The sequence below is a fragment of the Antechinus flavipes genome, chromosome 1 (genome assembly GCF_016432865.1).
Source record: "Antechinus flavipes isolate AdamAnt ecotype Samford, QLD, Australia chromosome 1, AdamAnt_v2, whole genome shotgun sequence".
Classification (NCBI taxonomy): domain Eukaryota; kingdom Metazoa; phylum Chordata; class Mammalia; order Dasyuromorphia; family Dasyuridae; genus Antechinus; species Antechinus flavipes.
Window position 1 is genome coordinate 213,706,923 of NC_067398.1, and position 27,008 is coordinate 213,733,930.

The 27,008-nt window shown below is 35.3% G+C and overlaps 1 protein-coding gene across 6 annotated transcripts in view; it reads left to right on the forward strand.

Moving 5' to 3' along the window:
- ZBTB5 (zinc finger and BTB domain containing 5) overlaps positions 1–22,498 on the forward strand; it is a 43,270-nt gene extending 20,772 nt beyond the window's left edge. For 4 of the 6 annotated variants that reach the window (XM_051996058.1, XM_051996014.1, XM_051996031.1 and 1 more), the window contains one exon: positions 17,229–22,498. In XM_051996058.1, coding sequence (XP_051852018.1) covers positions 17,233–19,263 — 2,031 coding nt within the window. In that variant the 5' untranslated portion in view covers positions 17,229–17,232 and the 3' untranslated portion in view covers positions 19,264–22,498. Of the gene's footprint in view, positions 1–7,983; positions 8,899–12,871; positions 16,597–17,228 lie in introns of those variants that run through there. The other 2 variants (XM_051996021.1, XM_051996050.1) reach the window with 2 other exon arrangements.
- Positions 22,499–27,008: the final 4,510 nt, after the last annotated feature.

Genomic DNA, 27,008 nt, shown 5'->3' on the forward strand with positions numbered 1-27,008 from the left:
GAGCCATAGAGGTTTAGAGTTGTAGGGAACTTTAGAAATCATGTAATCTAGTTTCCTGTTATTGAGTCTCAGAGAACACAAGAGAGGGCAAGTATTTTGTTTAATATCACTCATCTAATAAGTGGTAGAGCTGGTATTCAGTCCAATTTCTTCTGAAGAGAAATATGGTATTGTTGTGAGAGAGAAGAGAGAGAGGGAAAGAAAGGGAGAAAGAGGGCATTTAAAAAAAATTAAGTATTTAAATAGATTTAAAATGTTTTCATCATACAGAATAGCTTTGTGTCTCATTGCCCTTCTTAGGTGTTTCTTGCCTTAGGTTCTCTTCCTCCTTAAGAGATCTCTTTAGATCAGTTTTGATGAGATGCAAATGATGAGGTGTAAGAATTGAAAGAGATCCCCTAACAGCAATGGGATGCCCTTAGCTGGTGGCAGACTTTGAGAAAGAATTCGCAAACCCCAATGAATACAGGCATGACGTTTGTGGCAGAGAATGGGATTTATTATACTAAGAAGCCAGCTTGGAAGGAAGACAGGCTTCTTAGTGGGTAAGGAATATAACAAAGATGGGTTACACTGAGAAGAAAATATCTTCATCAGTGGGCAAGGATCTGTTAGGACCTCTGCAAAGATAGGTTTGACTAACCCTTGGTTATATCTGGTTCACCTTGGCCTGGGGCTGGGGAGCATTTTAGCCACTCAGTAGAGGACTATGAATTGAATGCCATCCAATTGAATGAGATATCTGAGAGTTTCAGGCTCTGGGAGAGGTTCAGAGGGACTTGATCTTCAATTTAGTAGAGGGTGGTAATTTACTTCCCTGGCCAAGATCTCCAATTGAATGAAATTACTTAGATGTTTCCCTTCTGTCCATAAGGGAACAGAAGCTCTCCCAGGGGAAAGCTTTGAAACACCAAATCACCCTTCTCTCATAGATTAAAGGGGACATAGTTTCAACCTCCCCCTCCCCCCCTCAAAAGTTAAAGGGGCCACAATTTACATTGTTTAACCTTATGAACTTTAAAACCAGAACTCACCATCTCATTTAATGTTGTGTTTATTTCCTAGAAGAGATGTGATGAGAGTTTGGAAAGTATTTATGCAAGTTTAAACTGATAACAAAGTTGTATATAACAATGCTATTAATAACATAGGCATCTTAATCTTCTTTTGTTGAAGTAAAATATCTAAAATGGTGATAGCCTTTCCAAACACAATGGAAGTATTTTGTTTAGTTTTGGTTAGCAAATTACACCATATTATTTTTCTTGGTAGCCTTATCAGGACCCATGGGTTTAATTAGAATCACTATGCTGATGGCAAGATCATCTACAAATCCAACTATATAGGTTCTCTCCTGAGATCCAGTCACCCATTACCAATTGCATATTGGACATTTTGAACTTATTTATTGCTTCTTTAAACTCAGCATATCCAGGACAGAATCCAAAGACCATCTTTCTGCTGTAGTTGTTTTTTTGTCTAGGGCACCCTCATTTTTCCAGTCTGTTTATCTATGACTTTATTTTTCCTCACTTCTGTTTATCTAGTCAGTAGACAGATCTTGCTGTTTGTTTCTGCACAGTATCTCTCACATTTGACCTCTTTTTCTCACTCATCCCACTTCCACAGTGATTCCATTGTAGTCTTTGTTGGCCTTCTTGCCTCAGGTCTCCTACTTTATTCCACACTGCTGCCAGAATGTTTTTCTTGAAACATACATCTGACCATGTCACTTCCCTGCTTAGAACTCAAATTTTCCCTATTGCCTCAAATATGTCACTGCTTTTTAAAAGTTTTTAACAGGACCTGGCTTTAAACTTATTTTTCCATCTTTGTTGTACATCATTTTCCTCCTGTGTTCTTTGGTCCAGCCAAATTGAACATTCTCTCTTTTCCATATATAATACCTTTTTCTGGACTGATCCTGGTGATTGGAAAAAACTCTCAGCATCTTTCCTTTCCTCAAGAGGAAGCTTAGACATCAAAAAGTTTTTCATGATCCTCTTGACTTTGCTTTCCTCTTCAACTACCTTGTATTTAGCTAACTTAAATTTATTTTCTTTTTAGTGTGTGTGTGTATACATACATACATATATATATATATGCGCTTCTGTTAAAGATCTTAGCTTAAAAAGGCCAAGGTCTCCCAGTTGCATTCATGGCCATTTTCACTTGTCCTCATCTATATCTTGTCTCAGGACTTGGAACACTCCAGGGGAGAGTGTGAAGCTGGAGACCTTGCATAGCCCTTCCTCACTTAAATCCAATTCACTTGCATGCCATGGCATCACCTCCCTGATGTCATCGTCCTCTTCAAGAATGAAAGGCTAACAACAACAATTTAAATAGGTATTTGGCTTTCCCTTTAGAATGTAAGCACCTTGTGAACAGGATTTTTCTTTTTTTAAAAAATTCTTTAGCACCTAGTACTGTGAGCTTAATAAAAATGTTGATTAACATTGAGGAAAATAGACTGCCTCAAGAAGAAGTTAAATAGGCTCCTTGGCAAACAGTTATGTCAAATAAGGATTGATTGAAAGAGTCAAAGAACTAGAAATGCTGGAGAAACTTAGGAACATTTGTAGCTGTAGCACCTTAAGATTTGGAAAACATTTTACATGTTATCTTATTTAATCCTCACAACACTGAGATAGGTGTTATTGTTAGTATTCTCATTTTACAGATGAGAAAACTGAGATTGAAAGAAGTGACTTGCTCAGGGTCACTCAACTAATTATACTTGATTTTGAATTCAGGTCTTCTCACTCTTTAAGTCAGTACCCTACCTGGTAGCCACCTAGCTTCCTCTACTAGGTTTTTGAAAGTCTGCCAATTGAAACAATTGGGATTTAATATATTTTGTATGGCTCTTGAGAAAGGAACTAATAATAATATTATTGATATTGATTTAACATAAGGAAGCACGACCCTTATCACATGTAAGCGTTCTAATTGGTCTCTTCTAGTTTTGCCCCTTTTTATTTATTTAATTTAATTTATTATTATTATTATTATTTATTTATTTTGCTGAGGCAACTGGGGCTAAGTGACTAAGCTAGGAAGCATTAAGAGTCTGAGACCAAATTTGAACTCAGATCCTCCTGACTTCAGGGCTGGTGCTCAATCACACTGCACCACCTAGTTGTCTCATTTTATCCCTTTTTAGACTGTCTGCCATTCAACTGCCAAATTTATATACCTAAGACCCTGTTCGGATTTGACCCTGTTCAGAAATCATCAATTAGGACTTTATTACTTCTGTAATAAATATAAAATACTTAGACTTGACATTTACTTTTCCAGATAATCATATTACTTCCCTTCATGTACCCTTTTTCTGCCAATTGACTGTTGCCTAAATGTGCCATCTCCCATCTTTGTGTTGTTGCACAAATTGTCTACCATGCTTGGACTGTATTTCTTCCTTACCTATATCATTTAAAATTTCTTCTTTTAAGACTAAGATTAGATGTCATGTCCAACAGGAAATCTTTCCTGAATCCGATGAGATACAATTTTTTCTTTTCTATAGTACTATGCTTTGTATATTTCTGTCTATGATTTCATTAGTATGGGAAACTCCCTGGTGAGAAAACTACCACCATAATCAGGTAACTGTCATGCCACTTCACATTCTTAAAAGATTTACAATTAGCTTCCTATTCCAAGAACAAGATTTTCTCTATTATTACTACAATACTATACTGAGAGGTTGTAATCTGCCCAGAATCACAAAACCAGTATGTTAAAAATGGGATTTAAATTCAAGTTCTGTTGACTTGAGGCTGTTTCTGTGTCAATGATGCCATGCTGCTTAAAATTTTAAAATATAGATATATCTATATATATAGATATAGATAGATAGCTCAACTTTGCTTGCACTTCTAAAGGCCTGAGAATATAGCATAGGATATAACTACAGAAATATCCAATTCAGGACTATCCTGAGGGAAATACAATCAGAGAGAAAGAAATCTATAGAAATAAGGTTAACATTAAAGGTTGTGATAAAAGATCAAATTATAGGCCTAGGACAGGGATAGAAATAATATATAATATATATAATATAATATAGATGTGCTCCAGGTATTTTGAAAATAGGGTTTTTTTTGGGGGGGTTATTTTTGAATATTTTTTCCAGTTAGATGTAAAAACAATTTATAACATTTGTTTTAACAAATTTGAGTTTAAATTTCTCTCCCTTCCCTATCACTGAAAAGGCAAGCAGTTTGATGATATAGATTGTGCATATGCAATCATGCAGAACATTTTCTATTAAGTTGTGAAAGAAAAGAAAAAAACCCAAACCCCACTCAAAAAGTGAAAAATACTATGATTAAATATCCATTCACACTCCATCAGCTATTTCTTTGGAGGTAGATAGCATTTTTTCATCATAAGTTTTTTGGAATTGTCATTCATCATCATCATACCGTGTTGTAGGTACTGTGTACAATGTTTTTCTGGTTCTACTCATTTCACTTTTCATCAGCTCATTTACGTCTTCCCAGGTTTACAGAAAGAAGTGGTTAATGAACTAATAATATAGTAATAGTGCAAGATTTGAAGTCAGATTTAAGGAGAATGAAAAGAATGGAGCCATTGAATAAGGGTGTATTAAGAAAAAAAGTCAAGTTCATCTGCATATACATTGAAGATCAGAGCTATCTTTCAATCTGGTATAGGTAAAGGTATAATTTTTCCAATCACATTGTATGACTGCGAGAACTGGATTTAAAGAAAGCAGAACACTATAAACTGATGTTTTTAAATTGTGGTGCTGGGAATACTTTTGAGAGTCCCTTGGATAGGCAAGGAGATCAATTCAGTCAATTTAAAGAAATTAATTCAGTAATGAAAAAAATGCAAATGAAGGTAGCCAAGCTATACCAGACCTAAAACTATATTATAAAGCAGCAGACATCAAAACCATTTGGTACTAAGAAATTGAGTAGTTGATTAGTGGAATAGGTTAGGTTCACAAGACACAATAGTCAATGATTATAGTTATCTAGTGTTTGACAAACCTGGAGACCCTGGCTTTTGGGATAAGAATTTCACTATTTGACAAAAATTGCTAGGAAAATTGCAAATTAGTATGGCAGAAACTGAGCATTGAGCCACACCTAACACCCTATATACCAAGATAAGGTTGAAATGGGTTCATGATTTAAACATAAAGAGTTAGACTATATAAGCAGATTAGAAGAACAAAGAATAGTTTACCTCTCAGATCTGTGGAGAAGGAAGGGAATTGTGGCCAAAGAACTGGAGTGCATAATTGAATGCAAAATGGATAGTCTTGGTTATATTAAGTTAAAACTAATGCAGACAAGATTAGAAGGGAAGTGGTAAAATTATGAAAAAAATTTTACATTCAAGGGTTCTAATAAAGGTTTCATTTCTAAAATATATAGAGAATTGACTCAAATTTATAAGAATTAAGCTATTTTCCAATTGATAAATGGTCAAAGGATAGGAAGTTCTCAGATGAAGAAATTGAAATCATTTCAAGTCATATGAAAAGGTGCTCTAAATCACTATTAATCAGAGGAATACAAAATAAGACAACTCTGAGTTACTACTACATATTAATCAGATTGACTAAAATGACAGGAAAAGATAATGATGAATGTTGGAGGAGATGTGGGAAAACTGGGACACTAATACATTGTTGGGGGAGTTGTGAACTGATCTAACTATTCTGAAAAGCAGTCTGGAACTATGGCCAAAAGGCTGTGAAACTGTGCATATAGCAGTTTGATCCAGCAGTGTCTCTACTGAGTCTGTATTCCAAGGAGATCATAAAAAAGGGAAAAAGACCCATACGTGCAAAAATGTTTGTGGCAGTCCTCTTTACAGTGGCAAGAAACTGGAAGCTTATTGCGATATGGAAGCCATCTGCCAATGGCTGCTGGAGGTCTAACTCAGACCTGTAGAATGGATTTCTTCATGTGAGAGGAGGATGATGATACAAGGAGACTGAGAGGTAGTTGCGTTCTCTGACCTCCCTCCTCTTCCCTCTTGCCTCCAATTTATTTCATTCCCAATCTCAAGCAACATCTGTGTTAGTAAAGACTGCTTTACAACTCCTTCTAGTGTTGTGATTCACTGTGGAGGCTGTCAAAGAATTGACCTCCCCCTTCACTTAAGCAAGGTTCTTAACAATTATCTGGTTTTTTTTTTAATAGGAGTGTGATTATTTTTCCCCCACAGCATGGTCAATAAGTTTATGCATTAGCTGTTATCTGAGTACACATGCTAAGATATCTGAGTCTGCATGCTAGGAAAAGCAAACAGCACTATAACAGGTGTCGAAGCTTGTGAGATGTCATGAAGACAAACTTTCCAACAGAGAAGAGGATTGTAGTCAGAACAGGCATTTACGTCTCTCGTTAGTCTCCTGGCTCGGCCCTTTGATATGTTGGCCCATTTAATTACCTCTACTAAAAAAAAGTCTTACTGGGTCTTTTTTCCCTTTCCTTCCCTGCGGGTTACTGAAGGAACTCTGGAGGATTCTACTCACAAACTTAGCTCTTGGACACTGCTGCTTCTTTGTTGTGTTTCTTATGTCCCATGTTTGGATGCCAAAATGTAGTGTTGAGGTTAGCACTCTGGAGGATCTTGGGACCAGCCTTGGTTTACTGAGTGGAGGAGTGAAGTAGGCACGATAGCCACCAGGATGGTCAAGGATGGAGTGTCCTTATTTCAAATCCTCTCAGTCCTTAAATACCTCAGTAGGATTACATCATTACAACACACTAAGCAAGTGCACTCTGTGCAAGTGCTAACTATAAGCACCCTGCTTTGATATGTAAATGTCTCTCTTTACAGTAAGTATCCCTTGCTTCCAGTAGAACACAGGTGGTCCCAGCCTCCCTGACTTCTCAGGAAGGGCGAGAGGCACCAAAGGGAGATATGGGGAGCCAAACCAGACATTGTCAGCAGGTTCCCTCTGGACTGAAGGGTCTTATACCTTACCCAGAGTTCCCCCATTATCTGCCCTCTACAGAAACTGAATAGATGTCCTTCAGTTGGGGAATGATTGATTAAATTGTGGCTTATGAATGTTATGGAATATTATTGTTCTATAAGAAATGATCAGCAGGATGATTTCAGAGACCTGGAGAAACCTACATGAACTAAATGAAGTAGAACCAAGAGAACATTGTACACAGCAACAAGAAGATTATAAGATGATAAATCCTGATGGATGTGGCTCTTTTCAGCAATGAAGTGATTCAGGCCAATTTTAATAAATCTGTGATGGAGAGAGGTATCTGCACCCAAAGAGAGAACTGTGGGAACTGAATGTGGATCAAAATATAGTATTTTCACTTTTTTTGTTGTAGGCTTGTTTTGTTTTCTTTCTCATTTTTTTTCCTTTTTGATCCGATTTTTCTTGTGCAGCATGATGAATGTGGAAATATGTTCAGAAGAATTGCATGTTTTACATATGTTGGATTACTTGCTATCTAGGGGAGAGGGTCTGTGGGAGGAAGGGAGGGAAAAATTTGGAACACAAGATTTTGCAAGAGTGAATGTTGAAAATTTTGCATATGTTTTGAAAATAAAAAGCTTTAATCAAAAAATTAATTCCGTTTGTTGACTGAAAAGTTAACTACTGAGGCCGAAGCTTAAATACTTGGCCTTATAAAACTGCCTTTTATTTAAGCACTCAAAGCCAGAGTTCATTGTTATCCTTCCCCTTGAATGTTAACCTTTTATTGTTGTCATAAAAAAAAATGAAAAGTACACAAAACTTTAAAAAATCAAAGAAGCTTTTAAGCAAGTTGTAGTTTCCCTGTTTTTCTCTTTGAATTCAATTTATTGTTGCTTTTACTTTGTTTGAGATCATGACTGCTACCCATGCCTTTTTTTTTAAAGTTCAGCTGAAGCATGACAGCTTCTACATCGGAACCTTATGTTTATTCTGTGTGTGTGTGTTTCTCTACTTCAAATATGTTTCTTTTAAATAACATGTTGTAGGATTCTGGTTTTTAATCTACTCTTCTATTTGCTTCTGTTTTTTAGTTGAGATCATCCCATTCACGTTCAGTGATGATTACTGTGCATTTCCTTTCATCCTGTTTTTCCCATTTATCCTTCTCTCCCTCTCCTTTGACTTTGTCCTTGCTCAAAAATGTTTTGCTTGTGACTATTAGCTCCCTGAATCAGCACTTTTCTCTCCTTCTGTTCCTTGTCCCCCTCTCATCCTACCTTCCTGTGAAGTATATTTCTATATCCTATGGAGTGTGTATGTAACTCCCTCTTTCATTCAATTTTGATGAGAGTAAGATTCAAGTATTGTATGCTTCCCCCCATCTGGAATTTGAAAGTCACATTTTTTGTTTAGCTCTGGTCTTTTTGGTAGAAATGCTTGAAAATTCTTTATTTTGTTAAATATCCATTTTTTTCCTTTGAAGGATTATAATGTTTTTGTTCAGTGGATGATTGTTGGTTGATTATAATCCCAACTCCTTTGCCCTCTAGAATATCATATTCCAGGTCCTCTATTCTTTTAATGTGGAAGCTGCTAGATCTTGTGTTAAAATAGCTCTATGATATTTAAATCATTTCTTTCTGACTGTTGCAATATTTTCTCTTTGATTTGGGAGTTCTGGAATTTGGCTATATCATTCCCCAAAGTTTTTATTTTGGAATCTCTGTCAGGAGGTGATAGGCAAAGTATTTCAATTTCAATTTTACCTTCTAGTTTTACAGTATCAGGGCAGTTTTCCTGGGTAATTTCTTTCTTTCTCTCTCCCCTTCTCCTTCCTACCTTTCCTTTCTCTCTCTTTCTTTCCCTCCCCCTTCCTCCCCTCCCCCCCCTTCTTGACAGTTTTTTGGCTTGACAGTTGGAGTTCAGTGACTTGCCCAGGATCACATGGCTACTAAGTAAGTGTCAAGTGTCTGAGACCAGATTTGAACTCAAACCTTCCTGGCTTTATGGCTGATACTCTAGCCACTGAGCTACCTAGCTGCCCTGATAATTTCTTGAAAGATAATTTCATCAAGGCTTTTTTTTTTCTTTTTTTTAATCATGGCTTTCAGGTAGTCCAATAATTCTTAAAGTATCTCTCCTTGAGCTATTTTTTTGTTTTCTTAAGTGAATATCTGTACATCTTTTTGCATTTTTTGTGCTTCTTTTCCAAGCTATTGACTCATTTTTTGTTATTCTTTTGCATCATTCTAATTTCCCAATTTTACTTCTACCTTTCATTTGATTTTTAAAATCCATTTTGCGCTATTTTGGGAATTGTTGGTCCTGACACCATTTCACCTTTTTCTTTAAGGTTTGCATATAGCTGTTTTGACACTGATGTACTCTTCTGAGTTTGTGTTTTGTTCTTTCCTGTCACCAGTGGTTGGGCTCTTTTGTTTTCATCCAGTCCAATTCTTGAATTAAAACTTTATATTAAAGTTAGGCTCTGCTCTTGAAGTAGAGGGAGCACTGTTCCAATTTTTAAGTTTTTAAGTTTTAAGTTTTTTGGTTATTATTCTCCTTCTTTATTATGCTCTGGTCTGTGAGGAACTACAAGTATCATTTTTTGCCCTGAAACTGTCTCCAGTTCTCTCCCCTGTGGCTGTGAGATCTAGTGTGCTAGTATTCCTCCTTACTGTGGACCTGGGAGTTGGACCTATAAGCGAAATCCCTGTATGGGCAATGCAACAAAGTTCTGCACTCAGTGCTGTCAATGGGATGCCTTTAATCTCTCCACTTGTTCAAGCCCTCTTACTATCTGTGGGCTAATAGCTTTGGAAGGTTCTGCTGCATTTGCCCGCAAGGCTGAGTGTGCTAGACTGTGCTCTACTCATATCCTAGTAAGTCAGACCATTCTTGTCAACTTTCTAAGCTGGAAAATTGTTTCACCCTGTCCTTTAGTTGGTTCTGCAGTTCCAAAATTTGAGGTGTTGGTTTAAGAGGGGAATTTGGGAGAATTCGGGAGAGTATCTCCCTTTACTCTGCTCTCTTGGCTCTGCCCCTCAAAAACAGGAGTTTTCATTGCAAAATGCTTTTTAGGAATATTTGAGGAATTTCATTTTACATTTTAAGAGTTAAAAGAAGAATTGGTAAGTCTTAAATGTGAAAGATTTACATTTTCTTTCCTTCCCTCTGAAGGGCATCTAGCAGATGCCTTGATAAAATCCTTGATAAAGCACCATATAAACATCAATTGAAAGCACTAGGGATGTTTAACCTTGAAAAAAGGCTTAAGAGAGGCGAGATAGTTGTTTTCAGATATTTCAAAGCCTTTCTCAAAAAGGGATTAGACTTGTTCTATTTGGTCTCAACCAGGATAGCAAAGGTGGAAGTTACAAAGAGGGCAAATTTAAGTTTGAAATAGGAAGAAATTTCTCAGCAATGAGTTATTAAGTAGGAAGGTTTACCTTGGAAAGTAGCTAATTCTCCCTCACAGAAGATCAAACAAAGGCTATAGGAGGACTACTCATTGGATTGATATAGAGGGAATTCTCAGTTCAGAATAATTGGAGTAAATTGCCTCTGAAGTTCCCTCTAACTCTGACATTCTATGATAAGATAAAGCTGAATCATTCAGCTTGAAATACTTTAAGCTTTTTTTCTAATCTAACTAAAATTATAGAAATTCTGAGTTAGAAGATTCTTAGTAGTTGAATATTCCTGAAAAAGTCTTCGCTGCACAGTACTTGACAGATGGTCACCTTGCTTGAAGACTTCCAATGAAGATTTTAACAGTACAGTTCCATGGTCTAACTTTTGGTATTTAATGATTTGACATTGGATTAAAGGCTGGAGGAGCACAAAGGTAATGATTCTTTCATTTTGTTAGGTGAATGACTCTAGAGCTATTCACCTCTCAGTTTTTGTCCTTTGATCACATTTTCAAAAGTGTTTTATTTAAATCTTAAAAGATTTAAAAAAAAAAATCACTTCTTACTGGTCCACCATCTTACGTATATTAAGAAGCAAAATTAAAGAATTCATCAGCTATGGTTGACAGCATACACAGCATTCTGCATCTGTGATCCTTGAGTTTTTGATCTACAGAGTGAGGATAACAAGTGTCCCTCCAGTAACATTTAGTATGTTATTTTCTTATCTGGATGTCTATATCAGTTATATGATTGCACAATACCACTGCAGTCATTTAAGTCTAGTATCTATTGTCCCAATCTCTGGTTCTGCTTTATGCAAACATTTAGCTTTTAGATTTTAACAAATTGCTTTGAACTGAAAAGTGAATAAAGCAAAAAAACAAAGACAATAATAAAGTTTTTAGATCATCATAAAATTAGCTTCCTTAAGATAATTACTAGCTATGTGACCTGGTTGAATCTTTTGACCTTGGTTTACCTTAATCTACTGGAAAAGGAAATGGCAAACCATTCCAATATCTTTGCCAAGAAAATCCCATGGACGATATTGACATACTATGGTCCATGGAGTTGTGAAGAATCAGACATGACTGAATAACAAACATATAGAACATTCCCTCACAGAAGATCAAACAGAGACTATAGGACTATATATATATATATATATATATGGAATTCTCAGTTCAGAATAATAACTTAATGCTCGAAATTAAAGATCTTTGTCCACTTTGTCTAATAAAATAAAGTTTATCTTTGTACTTTTAAAAAAAAAATTGGTAATATCATTTAGATCATGTCCTTGTATTTAATAGTTGAGTATAAAATCTTTTTTTGTTATAACTGTAAGTTATAATCTGTAGAGCTAGGATGTTTACAATTCTTGGGGTTATTTATAATCACTGCTCTCTTTTTCATAGTGGCTAATATAAATCCATTAAGTTTACCTCAATCTTTTAGCTCAATCATTATTTCCTTTTTCTAAGGGGTTTAAGTTCATTTGGTAAATTTGTTGAGAACCTAGCTTTATTTACTAATTCTGGACCTTTGCATCAGTCCTAAAGGTTCATTCCCATGGGGAGAGGGAAGCAGCTGAGAAAATGATAGACAGAATTCATTCTTGTGGGTCCCTTTTTTTGGTTCTTTTCATTGTAAATATCTATAGATTTATCATACACAGACACTTCAACATAGTGATATTTTTTGTGATTAATTTAACCATATCTTTGAAGAAATTTGGGCTTTAATTTAGAAATTATATTGTAATGGACATGGTCAGAATATAGGAATATTTAAATTGTGTTTTCTTTTGCACATAAGTATATGTAGAAATCATCCAATATCTAAACCTTTTTAGATTTTTGAATTTTGTTCCTCAGGTCTCATGTGTCTATATTTCTTTAATATTACTACTTATTAGCTTATGTATTTTGTTAACTTCTATTAGGATTATTATTGAGGAGACTCCCAGGGTATTTGAAACAGGAATCATTTTTGAGGCTTAATCTCAAACTAGAAAATCCATAATTTATACATATATTTGAGGAATTATATTAGCTTAATATAGTGTTGATTCAAAGTAAAGTCCGCAGTCTATTTAGAGAGCTTCTCTTCAGAGGGCTTATCTCTTACTTTACTTTAACCTTAGGCACTAGCTAGTCACATGTTAAAAATTATACTGGATTTCATTGTGTTATATAAAATATCTCAAATCATACCATTTTGGAAATGGCCAAAGATACATTTCTAAGTAATGATTATCTTAGCTGGGTATTTAGAGAGCTTTTGATTATTAAGAAACTTTTTATAGAGACCATAGATAGAGCAGAGCCAAAACTTTGTATTTTAGTTGTAAATGATATTTCAGTATCAGACTTCAGCTGAAATTTAAGTCTATGTCCAGCTAACTTGTGCATTATTATAAATTCAACTCTTAGTAATAACTTCCTTTTGTTCTCATAGATGATATTGAACTAATTAATGCCCTATGTCCTTTAAGAAGGATTTTACAAATTTTACAACATTGAAGCTTATAGTACAGTAGGTAGAATGCTACATTTATTCAAAGTAACAAAAAATGATTAAATAAGTACATTATGCTGCTGTGTGAGTTCCAGGGAAGACCACATAGGAAGTGGCATTTGAATTGAATTTTTAAGGATAGGTAGGTGTGAGAATTAAAGCAGTGTAACATTTAATAGAAAGCTGATCCTGGAGTTAGGAAGTCTTGGATTTTAATTCTGATTCAAATAGTGGCTTATTTAACTCACTGGGTTTTATTCTGAAAGAAAGATTTGGATTCTAAATCCCTTTCTAGTTCTTAATGTGTGATCCTTTGACTACCACAAATAAAAGATTGTGGATGGGGGAAGGGAAAGATGAAATGCCTGAACAAAGATGCATTTGATAGAAAATAGTAAATAGACCATTTTGGTTTTAGTATAAAGAACATGATGGATAGTAGTAGATTCTGGCTGTTTAGGACCCTGGGATGGACCTCAGCTTTTCTGCAGACATCCATCCCAGTCCCGAAGTGATGGCTCTGTCAGCTTTCTCCTTTGTCTTGTTAACTTAATGTTTGCTAGTATTTCATGATAGAATCTTGATATCCAGTGAACAAATTGCATAGCTCAGCCATCCCTGTATGTCCATAGGAAGAGAAGACATAAATATTAGAATTTTTTATCTTCTACCAGCAAACCAACACTGTATAGCTTTTGGAAGATAGCAGATAGCTACAGAAGAGATTTTGTTGAGCATTAGGATGAACTGAAAAAAGGGTGTCCAGAGCCATATTAGAAGTCATGATGCATTTTGACCTAGGATAATTTCATTCTCATGGGTACCCCCAAGAGAACAACACAAAGTTACTTGGAGCATGTTTAATTCTTTTCTGCATTCTATAACCTGATATAGGCATTTGACCCAGCATATTGTTTTAAATGAACATGAATTGGAAACATTTGAGACAAATTAAATACGAGTCCTCCTTGAGAAGCTTATGAATAATGGTTGATAGTATGCTTATCAGTTTTGCAGATGACTGCAAAGTTTGGAAGAGGAATAATTGAGATGTTAAATAAGAATTATGATGTGAATCTAATAATGGAATTTTAATAGGATTAAATGCAAATTCTTGCATTTGGGTTTTTAAAATAAACCTACAGTTGCACAAGTATAGAATAGGGAAGGCAGGACTTGACATAGTTCACATGGAAAAAAATTTGGGTCTTTTTGCACATTGTTAGCTCTGTATGAGTCAGTAGTGTTAACTGGTAGTGGGATGTTAGGCTGCATTTCAAATTCAGTTCAACATTATTTGGCACTATATTTAAGGCATTGTTTAGAACTAGGGAGGATATATTCAACCTTTATAAAACTTTATCTGGAGTTTTGCATCCATGTTTTGTTTTGGTTTTTATAGATGTTAATATTATTTTCCCCTTGATAATAGCTTTTCATTTTAAAATGTATGCAAATATAGTTTTCGACTTTGTATTCCAAATTTTTCTCCCTCTGTTCCCTCATCCCTTTTATTAAATAAGTAATCTAACATATATTATACATGTGCAGTTCTTTTATACATATTTCCACATTTATCATACTACACAAAAAAAAATCAGATCAAAAAGGAAAAAATAGAGAAAGAAAAAATAAATAACAAAAAAGATGAAAATACTATATTGTGACCAAAATCAGTCTCCATAGTCCTCTTTCTGGATGCAGATAGGTCTCTTCATCATAAATGTATTGGAATTGGCCTGAGTCATCCCCATTGTTGAAAAGAGCCACATGTCCATCAGAGTTGATCACGTAATCTTGTGTATAAATCTTGTGTACAGTGTTCTCTTGGTTCTACTCCACGTGGCATCAGTTCATATAAGTTTCTCCAGACCTTCTGAAATCATCCTGCTAATTGTTTCTTATAGAACTATAATAATCCATAACATTCATATGTTATGATTTATTCAGCCATTCCTCAACTGATGGGTATGCATTCAATTTCCATAGTATTTAAGAAAGGCGATGACACACTGGAATATCTTGAAAAGACTAGAAATCATGTCATCTAAGTTTGGTTTAAAAGTCCAGTCAAAGCAAAGATTTAAAGATCTTTAGACTTCTTTTTAGGAGATTGTTTTTATTTGACTTGGGGGAGCAATGAGTGGAAGTTGCAAAAACAGATATTTTTTACTCATTAAAACTTTACAGTACAATTATCCAAAAGTGAAATAGGTTGTTTCAGAAAAGTATTGAGTTCCCCACAATTAATCTTCAAACAGGGCCTGTGTGACCAGTGTGGGGGGAATATCATGGAGAGGATTTCTGTTTAGGTCACTCTTGAGATTCCATGATTATGTGTGATTGCAACAAAAGACATTAAGTGCCTTGTTTGTTTCTGTTATAGTGAGCTGTAAATGGACAAACTTTGTCTCTTGACTAGTATTTTCTACTTTATATCCCCTTTAGCTGTCTATCAGCTGGGAAAACCAACAGATTAGAGGTTTTAAAATATAAGATCTTTTGACTTATAACTTCTGGTCTTTAAGCCCCTTGGGTTTCCTTCAACACTTCAGTATTGATCAGTAATCTGATCTTTGAACCAGTGATCTCTTTGATGTAGGTCATTCTTTACATTAATGTAGTTTGTAACCCATTCATGTTTTCTAATCCTTTGCCTTTGTCCATATTTTCATATGGGTCTCCATAGAGGCTTCCCTTAGAGTAGGCTTTCTTATATTTTGTGGATATTAGTGCATGTAGCATTGGGCTATCTCTTTGCTTGTTTTGACCACATAACCAGCTTGCCTCCTTTTTTGAACATTTTTTCTTTGCGATTTTCCACATGCCTGCTTTCTCATTTTTATGAGAATGACATATAGATAAGAGAGATCCTTAATGAATAGATGAAAAAGGGGCAGAGAGGCAGGCTTTCCTATGTGAAATTCTGTATCAGACCATACACCATTACCATTTTATAATTGACCAAAAGGTGCCAAGAAATACAAGATCCCATTGTCTTTGTTGTTTGATTATGTCTCCTCCCCTGCATTTGACTTGATAACACAAAATTCAGCCTTAAAGGCTATTCTCCAAAAAGGCCTTTTTTATGCATATATTAGGATTACTCAAGTGTCCTTGATAAATGCAGTTATAAAGATAACTGTTCAACAACCCTCTTATTATTAAAGTCAAATGAGGCATAAAACAGAGAGATGTATACTTGCCCTAGGTATTCACTACTGTCATGGAGTCTGTCCTGTGTAAAGGTCCAAATGGAAGAAGGATTCCCTTGAGTTTAATTAAAAAATAGTCTGACTACTGTCTCAGCTGTGTAGTGTCATTATTTTCCATAAGCAATGAGACAGATTCAAGCTTGTGCCTCTATTTCTCTATTCCCTTGCCTTCACTCAGAAAAACTAAAACAATGAGAAAGCTATAGAGGGTTAGAAACCTGCCAGATGTGTTTTTGTTCCAGGATATTTTTGTCCTTTGTAGCTCCTCCCTGCTCTGGGGAGTCTCCATTGCTCCAAGAGCATTGGGGCAGAGAGTGTTGATGAAAAAGTACATCTTTGGGGCTGCTGGCCCCCTTTCCTAACTGTTTATCTCAGGAAGGTTCTGTCACTGAGCTGTATCCAAGGACACAAAGACTTTGAATCAGCCAATCACAAAGTTCCCAGGAAAGGGGGAGGTTTCTGAGAACAGTATGCTCCACTAGTTTTCTGCTAAATTAAAGAGGTGAGAATCCACAGTTCTCTAGATCTAAATTTGATATCATAAAACAATCTTAAACAATCATGTATGATTTAGTACTACTGTTAGTTTTAGGAGCTGCTTGTTTAAAACTTACTTGAAGAGTTTGGATGTTAGGGAATTTTTAATTTGTCTCTTGGTCTTTATCTTCAATTTTTGGTTCCTATTTTATCTTTTATTCAGTTCCAGGCTATTAGAGAAAATCTTTTGAATTTCTTAAACACTATCTCAAACCCTATTTCTTGTCATCAAAAAATGTATCTCTAAAGCAAAGTTCTTTGGGTTTATTTATGTATTAATAAGCATTATTCTAACAAAAGTTTCAACCAATAACTTAAAAACATAATATGGAGAGTGGGAAGCAATATTTGGATAGCCTATGGATTTATTCACCAGTTTTTGCACACTTGACTAGATTGACAGCTAAATTTGTGTTTGTTCCTGATTTGATAGATTTTTAGTTTACGTGCTTTTGCACATTGAAGTTTTCAGTTATTTCAACAGACTAAAATAAAACAGTGACTGGTTTTTGACTCTCTTTTGCAACATTTATACTTTATTCTCTCATGAAAGCCATTCAAAGCCTTAATGTTGTTTTTTTCTTTTAAATTGTTTAGGATCATGGATTTTCCTGGACACTTTGAACAAATCTTTCAACAACTAAACTACCAACGACTACATGGCCAACTTTGTGATTGTGTCATTGTGGTGGGGAATAGACATTTTAAAGCACATCGTTCTGTGTTGGCAGCATGTAGCACCCATTTCCGAGCCCTTTTTACTGTAGCTGAGGGAGATCAAACCATGAACATGATCCAACTGGATAGTGAGGTGGTAACAGCAGAAGCCTTTGCTGCTTTGATTGATATGATGTATACCTCTACACTTATGCTTGGGGAGAGTAATGTTATGGATGTTTTGTTGGCAGCTTCTCATCTGCATTTGAACTCTGTTGTTAAGGCCTGTAAACATTACCTAACTACAAGGACGCTGCCTATGTCTCCTCCCAGTGATAGAGTTCAGGAGCAAAATGCACGAATGCAGCGGTCTTTTATGCTTCAGCAACTGGGACTGAGTATAGTGAGCTCTGCATTAAATTCTAGCCAGAGTACAGAAGAGCAACAAACTACCATGAACTTATCAATGAGGAGTAACATAGAACAGCGTACTACATTTCCAATAAGGCGCTTCCACAAGCGGAAACAGTCTTCCGAAGATCGAGCCAGACAGCGCATCAGACCTTCTCTAGATGAGTCCATGATTTCAGATGCAACTCCAGAAAATGGACAGACAGTGGTTCATACTCGTGAAGAATTTTTTTCACCAGATTCTTTGAAAATTGTGGACAATTCTAAGTCAGATTCAGTAACTGATAACCAGGAAGACAATGCTATCATGTTTGATCAGTCATTCAATGGGCAAGAAGATGCCCAAATGCCCAGTCAATCCGACAACAGTGCCGGGAACATTTCTCAAATGTCCATGGCATCTCAAGCAACTCAAGTGGAAACTAGCTTTGACCAGGAAGCTACTTCTGAGAAAAATGGTTTTCAGTGTGAAAATCCAGAAGTTAGCCTCAGTGAGAAAGACCACATGAGAGTAGTGGTTAAATCTGAACCTTTGAGCTCTCCTGAGCCTCAGGATGAAGTGAGTGATGTAACCTCTCAAGCAGAAGGCAGTGAATCTGTGGAAGTGGAAGGTGGGGTGGTTAGTGCTGAAAAGATAGAACTGAGTCCAGAAAGTAGTGATCGTAGTTTTTCAGATCCACAATCCAGCACTGACAGAGTAGGGGACATTCATATTTTGGAAGTTTCCAACAATCTAGAACACAAATCCACTTTCAGTATTTCAAATTTTCTAAACAAGAGCAGAAATAGCACCTTTAATGCCAATCAGAACAATGATGACAACATTCCAAACACTACCAGTGACTGCAGAATAGATAATGACACATCTTATTTAATAAGTCCAGAGTCAGGACCTACAGGTGGTCATTCCTCTGCTACTGTCTCTCATGTGGAGAATCCTTTCAGCGAACCTGCAGACTCACATTTTGTTAGACCTATGCAAGAAGTAATGGGTCTTCCCTGTGTGCAAACTTCTGGTTATCGAGCAGCGGAACAATTTGGGATGGATTTTCCCAGAACTGGTTTGGGAATACATTCTCTCTCCAGGGCAATGATGGGTTCATCTCGAGGGGGAGCCAGTAATTTTCCAGGTTACCGTCGTATAGCTCCAAAAATGCCAGTTGTGACCTCTGTTAGGAGCTCTCAAATACAAGATAACTCAGCTAATTCCCAGTTGTTAATGAATGGGCCTACTTCCTCCTTTGAAAATGGGCACCCTTCCCAGCCTGGTCCCCCTCAATTGACCAGAGCATCAGCTGATGTTCTATCAAAGTGTAAAAAGGCCTTATCAGAGCACAATGTCTTAGTTGTAGAGGGAGCTCGAAAATATGCCTGCAAAATCTGCTGTAAGACATTTTTGACCTTAACAGACTGTAAGAAGCACATTCGTGTACATACAGGTGAGAAGCCCTATGCCTGCTTAAAGTGTGGCAAAAGGTTCAGCCAGTCAAGCCACCTGTATAAACATTCCAAGACTACTTGCCTTAGGTGGCAGAGCAGCAATCTACCTAGCACTTTGCTCTAATCCTGTTTTTCCCTCTAATTAAAACGAAGTCAATACCAATTTCAAAAGAATTTTTAACAGAACTATTGGCAGATATTTAACACTATTTTGTTTTAGATTTCAGGCTGAACAGTGGCTCTTAAAAGTTGGGGAACTTCTGTAATTAGACATAGGCACTTGTGCTAATAGGTCTTCGAGAAAAATTCAGAACTTGGAAGAAAAGGGATGCAATCCCTGAAACCCAAGTTTTTTCCTTTAAGATTGAGTTAACAGGGAGAAAGTATTTAGTACCTTTTGATCCTAAAAGTGGCACGTTTTAAGAAGAAAAAACTAAAGTGCAAATTTTTTAAAAGCAATTTTTGTAAAATTGTGTGAAACATTTAAATAAAATACCTGTACATTTAAGTTTGGTATATTATATGTCTGAACAATGATGCAAAGAGCTCTTAACTGTTACTAATGGCGGCTGTATACCTGTATGGGGGGAGCGGGGTGCCCTTCAGGATATCTCTGCCACAAAATGCTTTAAAGTATATTATAAAAATAGTTCTAGGGGTTCAGAATGTACTGTATTTTTTATTTTAGGTTGTCGCAGTAATAGACACTGCGCTATGATGGTGCTGAAATTGAGTCCATAGTAAGCATTCTTTTGGACTATTAGATGTATATACTTATACAGCAAGATCATTTGGATGTTTGAACAATTTTTCTTGTTTTACAACAAAATTGTATATGCAGTATGTACTTGTATTGAGTGATAAGTGAAGTACTGTTTCTGTATGTGCTGTTAGCAGTATTTTAACCAACTTGTTATTTCATATGTTAAAATTCCATATATATATGTATATAGTATATATATATGGGAGTTTAAAAAGAATTAGTCTTTGTCTACTTCATTCTAATAACTTGTAATTATGTTTTGTGGAACTTTCTTTTTTATCAGAAGATGACCTTTTTCAGATGTTAACAGTCAATCTAATTCTAACTATTGTTTAAGAAGCCTCTCCCTGTTTTGTTTTATTTTTTTCCTTTCAAGCTTTGAATATCCATATGTGAACCTTTCCAAATGTGATATTATTTCTTAGTTTTGTTCAAAAGTCAATTTCATATTTGTGGTAAGGGATATGTAATTTGAGAAAAGAGCTAAAATTTTTATTTCATTTCCCTTCAAAACCTCCCCATCTCCAAAGGGCCAAGAAAATGTTTAAAAAAGATGTTTCCAGTTTAGGTACAACTTTGCTTTATAATTCATTATTTCCTAAAATTTTTGTTTTAGAATTTGAGATTTCCCAAACTCTAAAGAAAGGTTAGGCATCTTTTAGCGAGTAGTACGCAAGACAGTGGCATTTTGTCATTCACCAGTCTCACCACATGCACTGATTACTTTTCTCTTTTGTTCTTACTTGCCTGCCTTTCTTTCTCTTTGCTTTGTCCTGTGCCTGTGCCTCAGGGCTATCATTTCTAGCCCTGGAAATAGCTCAGCCCTTAGTGATATTCAGAGCCAAAAAACACCACCTCCTAGAGGATCACAGTGATCTTTAGGGTTTCTTTATTTTATTCTTTAGAGGTATTTATTTCTGTAGTACTCTTATCAGACAATGAATATACAAATGAGTTCAGCATACCAGGTTTTTTGGATAAGTCAAATTGAGTATAATTTGGGCAAACACTTCAGAATCATTGTATTCAGAATAGAATGAATTGACTTAGGGCAACCCTAACATAAGAGTCGATCTGAATCTGATGTGTGTAATAAATCTCTGTGCGGTTTAATGCTCCTGAAGATATCCTGGTTCTGGATATTGACCTATCTTAAATAAGAGCTTTGATTCCCATGAAGTAAAGTTAAAAATAAAACCTATCTACGTTAAACTTGCAATGCTTGTTAGTTTGAGAAGGATAAGCTTCTATACAGAGAAGAATATGAACATTTCTTTCTGTGAATGGCTATTAAAAATGTAGCTGATTAGGTCTGCACTTAGTTTTTGACTTGACTTTCTTCTTTAAGTAGGATTAAAACTTAATAAAACATTTCCAAAGATGGAAGACACACTATGCCATATCATCAGGGTAATTATTCTGTTTTATCTTTTGAGGAGGACAGGGATTCTATTAGAGCTCTTTTTTTTTTTTTAAACAAATCCCAAACATTTGAGAAGCAGGGTTTCATGTGTGTATCCTTACTTTAACATATATGCTGTATAAGGATTAAAAGTCTTTTATCTTAATGAGCATTTTTGGAACTATTAGAAATGTTAGAGGGCTTTCCATTTGAATTTTTTGATGGCATAAATTATTCTGATTGGTTGCCCTTAATTATAAGTTAGCATAAAGAAGCAAAATATTACATGTTTATTGGATCCTAAATACATGATGTTTATCGAATCCTAAATACATGATTTTACACCCAGTGATAAACTGGTCACAATACAGTATTTTCAAATAAAACTAGCTTGTCATATTTAGGCAGCATGGCACAATGGATGGAGTGCTGGTCTTGGTGTCAAGACGACTTGGATTTGAATCCCATCTCTGATACTTATCAGGTGTGTGATCATGGGCATCACTTTTCTTGGTAACTCCCTAAGGTTTATTTACAAAGTTAGAAAGGTGTTCTGATTTAGTAAAGGGAGTTCCTAAGCCAAAAGAAGACCTTTAGGTGAATTGTAGCATTTTTTTATTTTCTGAAAAGTTTTGAATTTTGTAGCCAAAACAAAAATATTTTGGTTTTTTTTTTTTTTAACCAAACTAGCCTCATAATATTAACTAAGCTAACTCTAAACTGTTTCAAATCAGTAGCATTAACATTTTTTTTAGTAGTTTTACTCGACAATTTCTGTTTTAGGCCCTGACTCCTTGTTTATTTAGGAGGTTTATGCCCAAATTTCTTAATTTTCAGAGGTCCTTCCTGCTGAGTCATATGCTTTATCCTATTGTCTTTTAATTGATTACAATCTGGCTTCAGGGTTTGGAAAAATCCATTTGCCAATTTGGCTTTATGATGGAGGAGTGAAATGTGGACTCTGGATGCTTGTAAGATTCTCAAAAACTTAAGTTTTCTACTGATTGGCCAAATTAGATAATTATTGAACAGTGGGTATGCCATGGAATGGCTATAGAAGGGAACTGGGTTCTTGGGAGGAGAAAACTCAATGACAAATTTGAATAATGGGAGAAAAGATTGGACAGAAAGAACCAAGACACTGTGTTTAAGCTTTGGTGCTGTTACTAATTTTAAAATAAATTTTTCAAACAATTTATGTCTCCTTGGTTTCCTCTCTTTTCTAAAAAGCTTTTTCTTTAGAGGAGTTCAAGTATGAAGTTTTCTTCTTTCTTTGTTTCTTTCTATTCCCTTTCCCCAGAATGAAATATATTTTCATTCAGAAAATAAATTTCACCAGGTGAGATATGGAATTGGTTTAAGGAATAAATTCCCAACTCTTGAGTTTGATACTAAAACATATATGTATTGAGGTAGGTATTTAGGTTTCTCTACCTCTTAGGAAAGATAAAGGAACAGGTGGAATGTTGGGAAGGTGAAAAGAAATCACTTCGCATTTTTTGTTTTTTTTCTTTTACAAGTTTGGTTCTGGACAGATGCTTCATTTCAAGAATAATCCAATTTAGTAAACATTTATCAAAGCACTTATACTTGTAAAACACTCTTAGACCTTGAGAATACCATGACAAATGAAAAAGTGTCATCAAGACATTGTAGATAGAATTGTAGAAATAAAACTTAAACAGTTGTGCTGTATAGTTTCAAGCATTAACAGCTAGGCATACAGAAAGACTTTTGTTGGAGCTGGTACCCGAGATAAATTTTTAAGAGGCAAAGATAAATAGGAAATACCTTCAGGCCTGTAGACAACTTAGGTCCACACAGAAGTGAGTCTTGGAAATAATGAGCAGGCCTGTTTGGCTAGTGTGTGGACTGTGGGAAGGGAAATGTGCAGTCATTGTAAAAACATGGGCTTTCAATGTAAAACACAGACGACTGAATTACATCTCAACCAACAGGGAATCACTGAAGATTTTGGAACTGAGCAATGGCCTCATAAATGCTTTAGGAAGATTAATTTAGCATTTGTGTAGAAAATGGATTCCAGAGGAGACTGGAAGTAGGAAGATATAGATATGAGCTCTAAAAACTTACTTGTTGAATTTGTATAATTAGGTGTTTGAAGGTCTGGGCTTCCATATGACTCTATTTTTTAGGATTTCTTAGACTGTACCTAATAAACATACTTCCCAAGTTACCAGAGAGCTACTCAGCATTGAGAACATGGAGTTCATGCTCAAATGAACTCCAATTGGACTTGAGGCAAAAATATTAACAGTAGTCCAGTTAAGTGATTAGGGTCTAAACGAGGGTGAGTGAAATAAGATTGGGGGAGTTATATAGGTGAAGTTGAAAAATTAGATTTGAATAATGGAGTGAGATAAAGATGACTTTGAGTTTCTAAATATGGGTAATTGATAGGGCTCTTAGAAGAAAGGAGTAAGCTTAGAGGAAGGCTCAGGCATCTAGAAGCAGATAAGTTCCATTTTAGTTAACTTGTTTGAAATATTAGTGGGACATCCTATGTTATTGAAATATTAGTGGGACATAGGATGTTGACTGTGTAATTGGCAGTGTGGAATATGAGTTCAGAAAAAATATTGGGGAGTTTTAAGAGTGAGAAAACCCCAGGAATTAAGATTATCAAAGAAGAGAGAAGAGAATGAGGCCCAGGCTAGTCTTGGATAAATTCAAATTGGCAAATTCACATTAGGTGGAAGATGGATGATCCAGTTAGGTGGACTGAGTCTGGCAGAAGAATATGGGGGGAAAAGTATCAGAAATCAAGAGGAGAGAAATGGAATTCTTTAAGCAAAAATTAGATGACCTTTTTGAAGATGTTAAGATTCTTGTTCAGATAGTCATTTGCAGAGATTGCCAATAATCTTGGAGAATGAAATGGTGTTGAGTGGTCAAAAGCCAGATTGCTAGAACTTGGTTGAGAAGAGAGTGGAAGGTGAAGAAGTGTAAAAAATGTAGATGACCAAGTTTGTCTATGAAAGGAAATTTAGAGATGTATAGGGAAGCTTGGAGGGATGACATGGTTAGGTGAATTTTTTAAAGGATGGGGAAGAGATACGTAGGGAAGAAGAAAACAGCAGGGTTGGCAGATAAAGATTCAAAGAGACTAGAAGTCAGTGAGGAAAGAATAGATATAAGGGGAAAGAAGAGAAGGATTTATGATGAGGGAAAACTGGTTAAAACTCATGGAGGAGGTAGTAAATTATGGGCAATGTGGAATTTACATATCTTTTTTTTATACTCTGTGGCCTGCGCTACACACATTAATCTTGACCAAGAAATAAATGAAACTAATCACACATGATTTGTTCCTGGTGGAATTTAGCTAATATTGATCACAGCTTTTCTTTCAAGATAGTCATGAACCATTTAATAACTCCTTCTAGAACTTTGCCAAAAATCAATGCCAGTAGGTTCAAGAATCTAACTTTTCTATCAAGAAATTTGCTCATTTCTCTGTTTTTCTTGGTTATGATTTCTCAGAAATGGCAATTTAACAAGAATTTTTTGTTTTCAGAGATGTAATTCAAATTCCAAGTCAGGTGATTTGAATTAATTTAAGTTGTGTGTAAAGTGCTTTGTAAACTTTAAAATACTAATAAATATCTTCTTAGCATTTTCCAAAAATTTTATTATGTGACTCACTTTAATCATCCTGACATCTTTATTGTTCTATTCCATGTTTTGTGTTCATCCCCATTCCAATCCATGTTGATATTTTGCTTTTTGGTTTCCTTTATTTCTAATCAACAGTTAACTACCATTTATTTAAGTACCTCCTATATGTCAAGCATCCCAGGTGCTGGTGTTACATTGATAAAAATTAAATTCTGCCCTCAAGCAACTTACCAACAAAAAATTATTACACAAACACAGAAGAGGACAAGGATAAAATGGTGTCAGATGAAACTTCAAAGTGGGAAATGAACTGATCTCATGCTCAAAAGATTCTTTGGAAGAGCTCAAAAAGGATCTTAAAAGAAAATTGGGGAAAAGAAGTGAGTTATACAGGAGAATTATGAAAATTTTTGGGGAAAAATCAATAGCTTGGAAAAGGAAGCACAGAAATTGACCAAAGAAAACAACTCCTTAAAAAATAGAATTGGTAAAATGGGGAAAAAAAATTCACTGAACAAAACAACTCCTTTAGAAGTAGAATTCCCAATCTAGTCCAAATGCAGTTTTCACCGTACCATCTGATAGATGGGATTTGGGGTATTGTTAACAAGTATGAAAAAAAACAAATTAGAGAGGAAACCAATTTGGCATGGCTAGCACAAGAGAATAAAAAGGTGGGTAAAGTCTTTAATAGCAATAAATACTGTGTGGAAGTTAAGGTGAATATTGAGAAAAGATTCTTTGAATGAGGACATTAGTAACTTCAAGATGTTACCTGAAGGATCCTGAGAAACTATTACAATTTCCCATTTTATAAAGAGGAAAATGAGAACCAGAGGCATTTGGTTTTTTGTCCAAGATGACATAAGTATTTACTAGCAGAATTGGGAGTCAAATCCAGACTTCTAACTCAAAATCTTGGCTCTTTTTGCATTCTGATTAATTTTTATAAAATAGCTTGGTTTGGGGTGGTAAACAGGACAGAGGATAAAGAAATAGAAGCTATCTGTGCAGGTTACATAAATAAAAGTTTGTTTTCATGTAGGATGCTAATATTCTAGACCAGAATTGGTCTACTTTGGTCAGATCTTTTTAGAAATCTGTGGATAAAGGAGGATAGTTTGTATTCTTTGCCCTTAGAAATGAGGATGTGGGAGCTGTCCAACAGAAATCAGTGACTAGCAGAGCTTAGTGACACAAATTCATACTGAAACTTAAAGATGTGAAATTACTGAGTTCTCTGATTTGTATGTCCACAGTGACTAGCAGAACTTAGTGACACAAATTCATACTGAAACTTAAAGATGTGAAATTACTGAGTTCTCTGATTTGTATGTCCAGAAAAATGTATCCAAGATTGTGGAAGTTCAATGGATGTGAAGACTGAAGAAAGTAGGACTATTCCAGTGGTTCTCAAACTTTTGTTTTCAGTATTTTTATGTTGTTAAAAAACCATCGAGGATCCATTCAAAGAATTTTTTGTTCACATGGGTTATATTTATAGCTATTTACTATATTAGAAATAAAAAATAAATTTGAATTTGTAGACCCTCTGAAAGAGTTTCAGAGACCCCAACAGTTCTTTGGAATACACTTTTGAGTACCACTGATTTAATCTAAAGAAGTAGTTTGGAATGGATGGATATGGAAGACATGGAATGTCTCTTCAATTCTGTCAGCCAGAAAATGAATTAAAATGGCTCTGCTTGGCCTTCCAAGATACTGAATTAGGAGCAATAGTAGAAATTTTAAAGAGGGAAATTTGGTTTTGTTGTAAGGAAAAACTAACTCATAATACTATCTAAAAGTCAGAGTAGTTGTTTTGGGCAATAATGGCAAAAGATGCTGTAGGGAATGGCTCTATGAGCACAACACTGGAAAAAAAGGGCATATACACAAAAGTGAAGATTTTCAAGGTAAAACTAGATGACTACTTATTGGGTGTGTTGAAGAGAAATTTCTTTTTCAGGTATAAATTTAACAAGATATACTCTGAAGATGTACATCCCTTTTAATTTAGGGATGTGTCATAAGAAGTAAGAAAATATTCATATTTAGACACAAA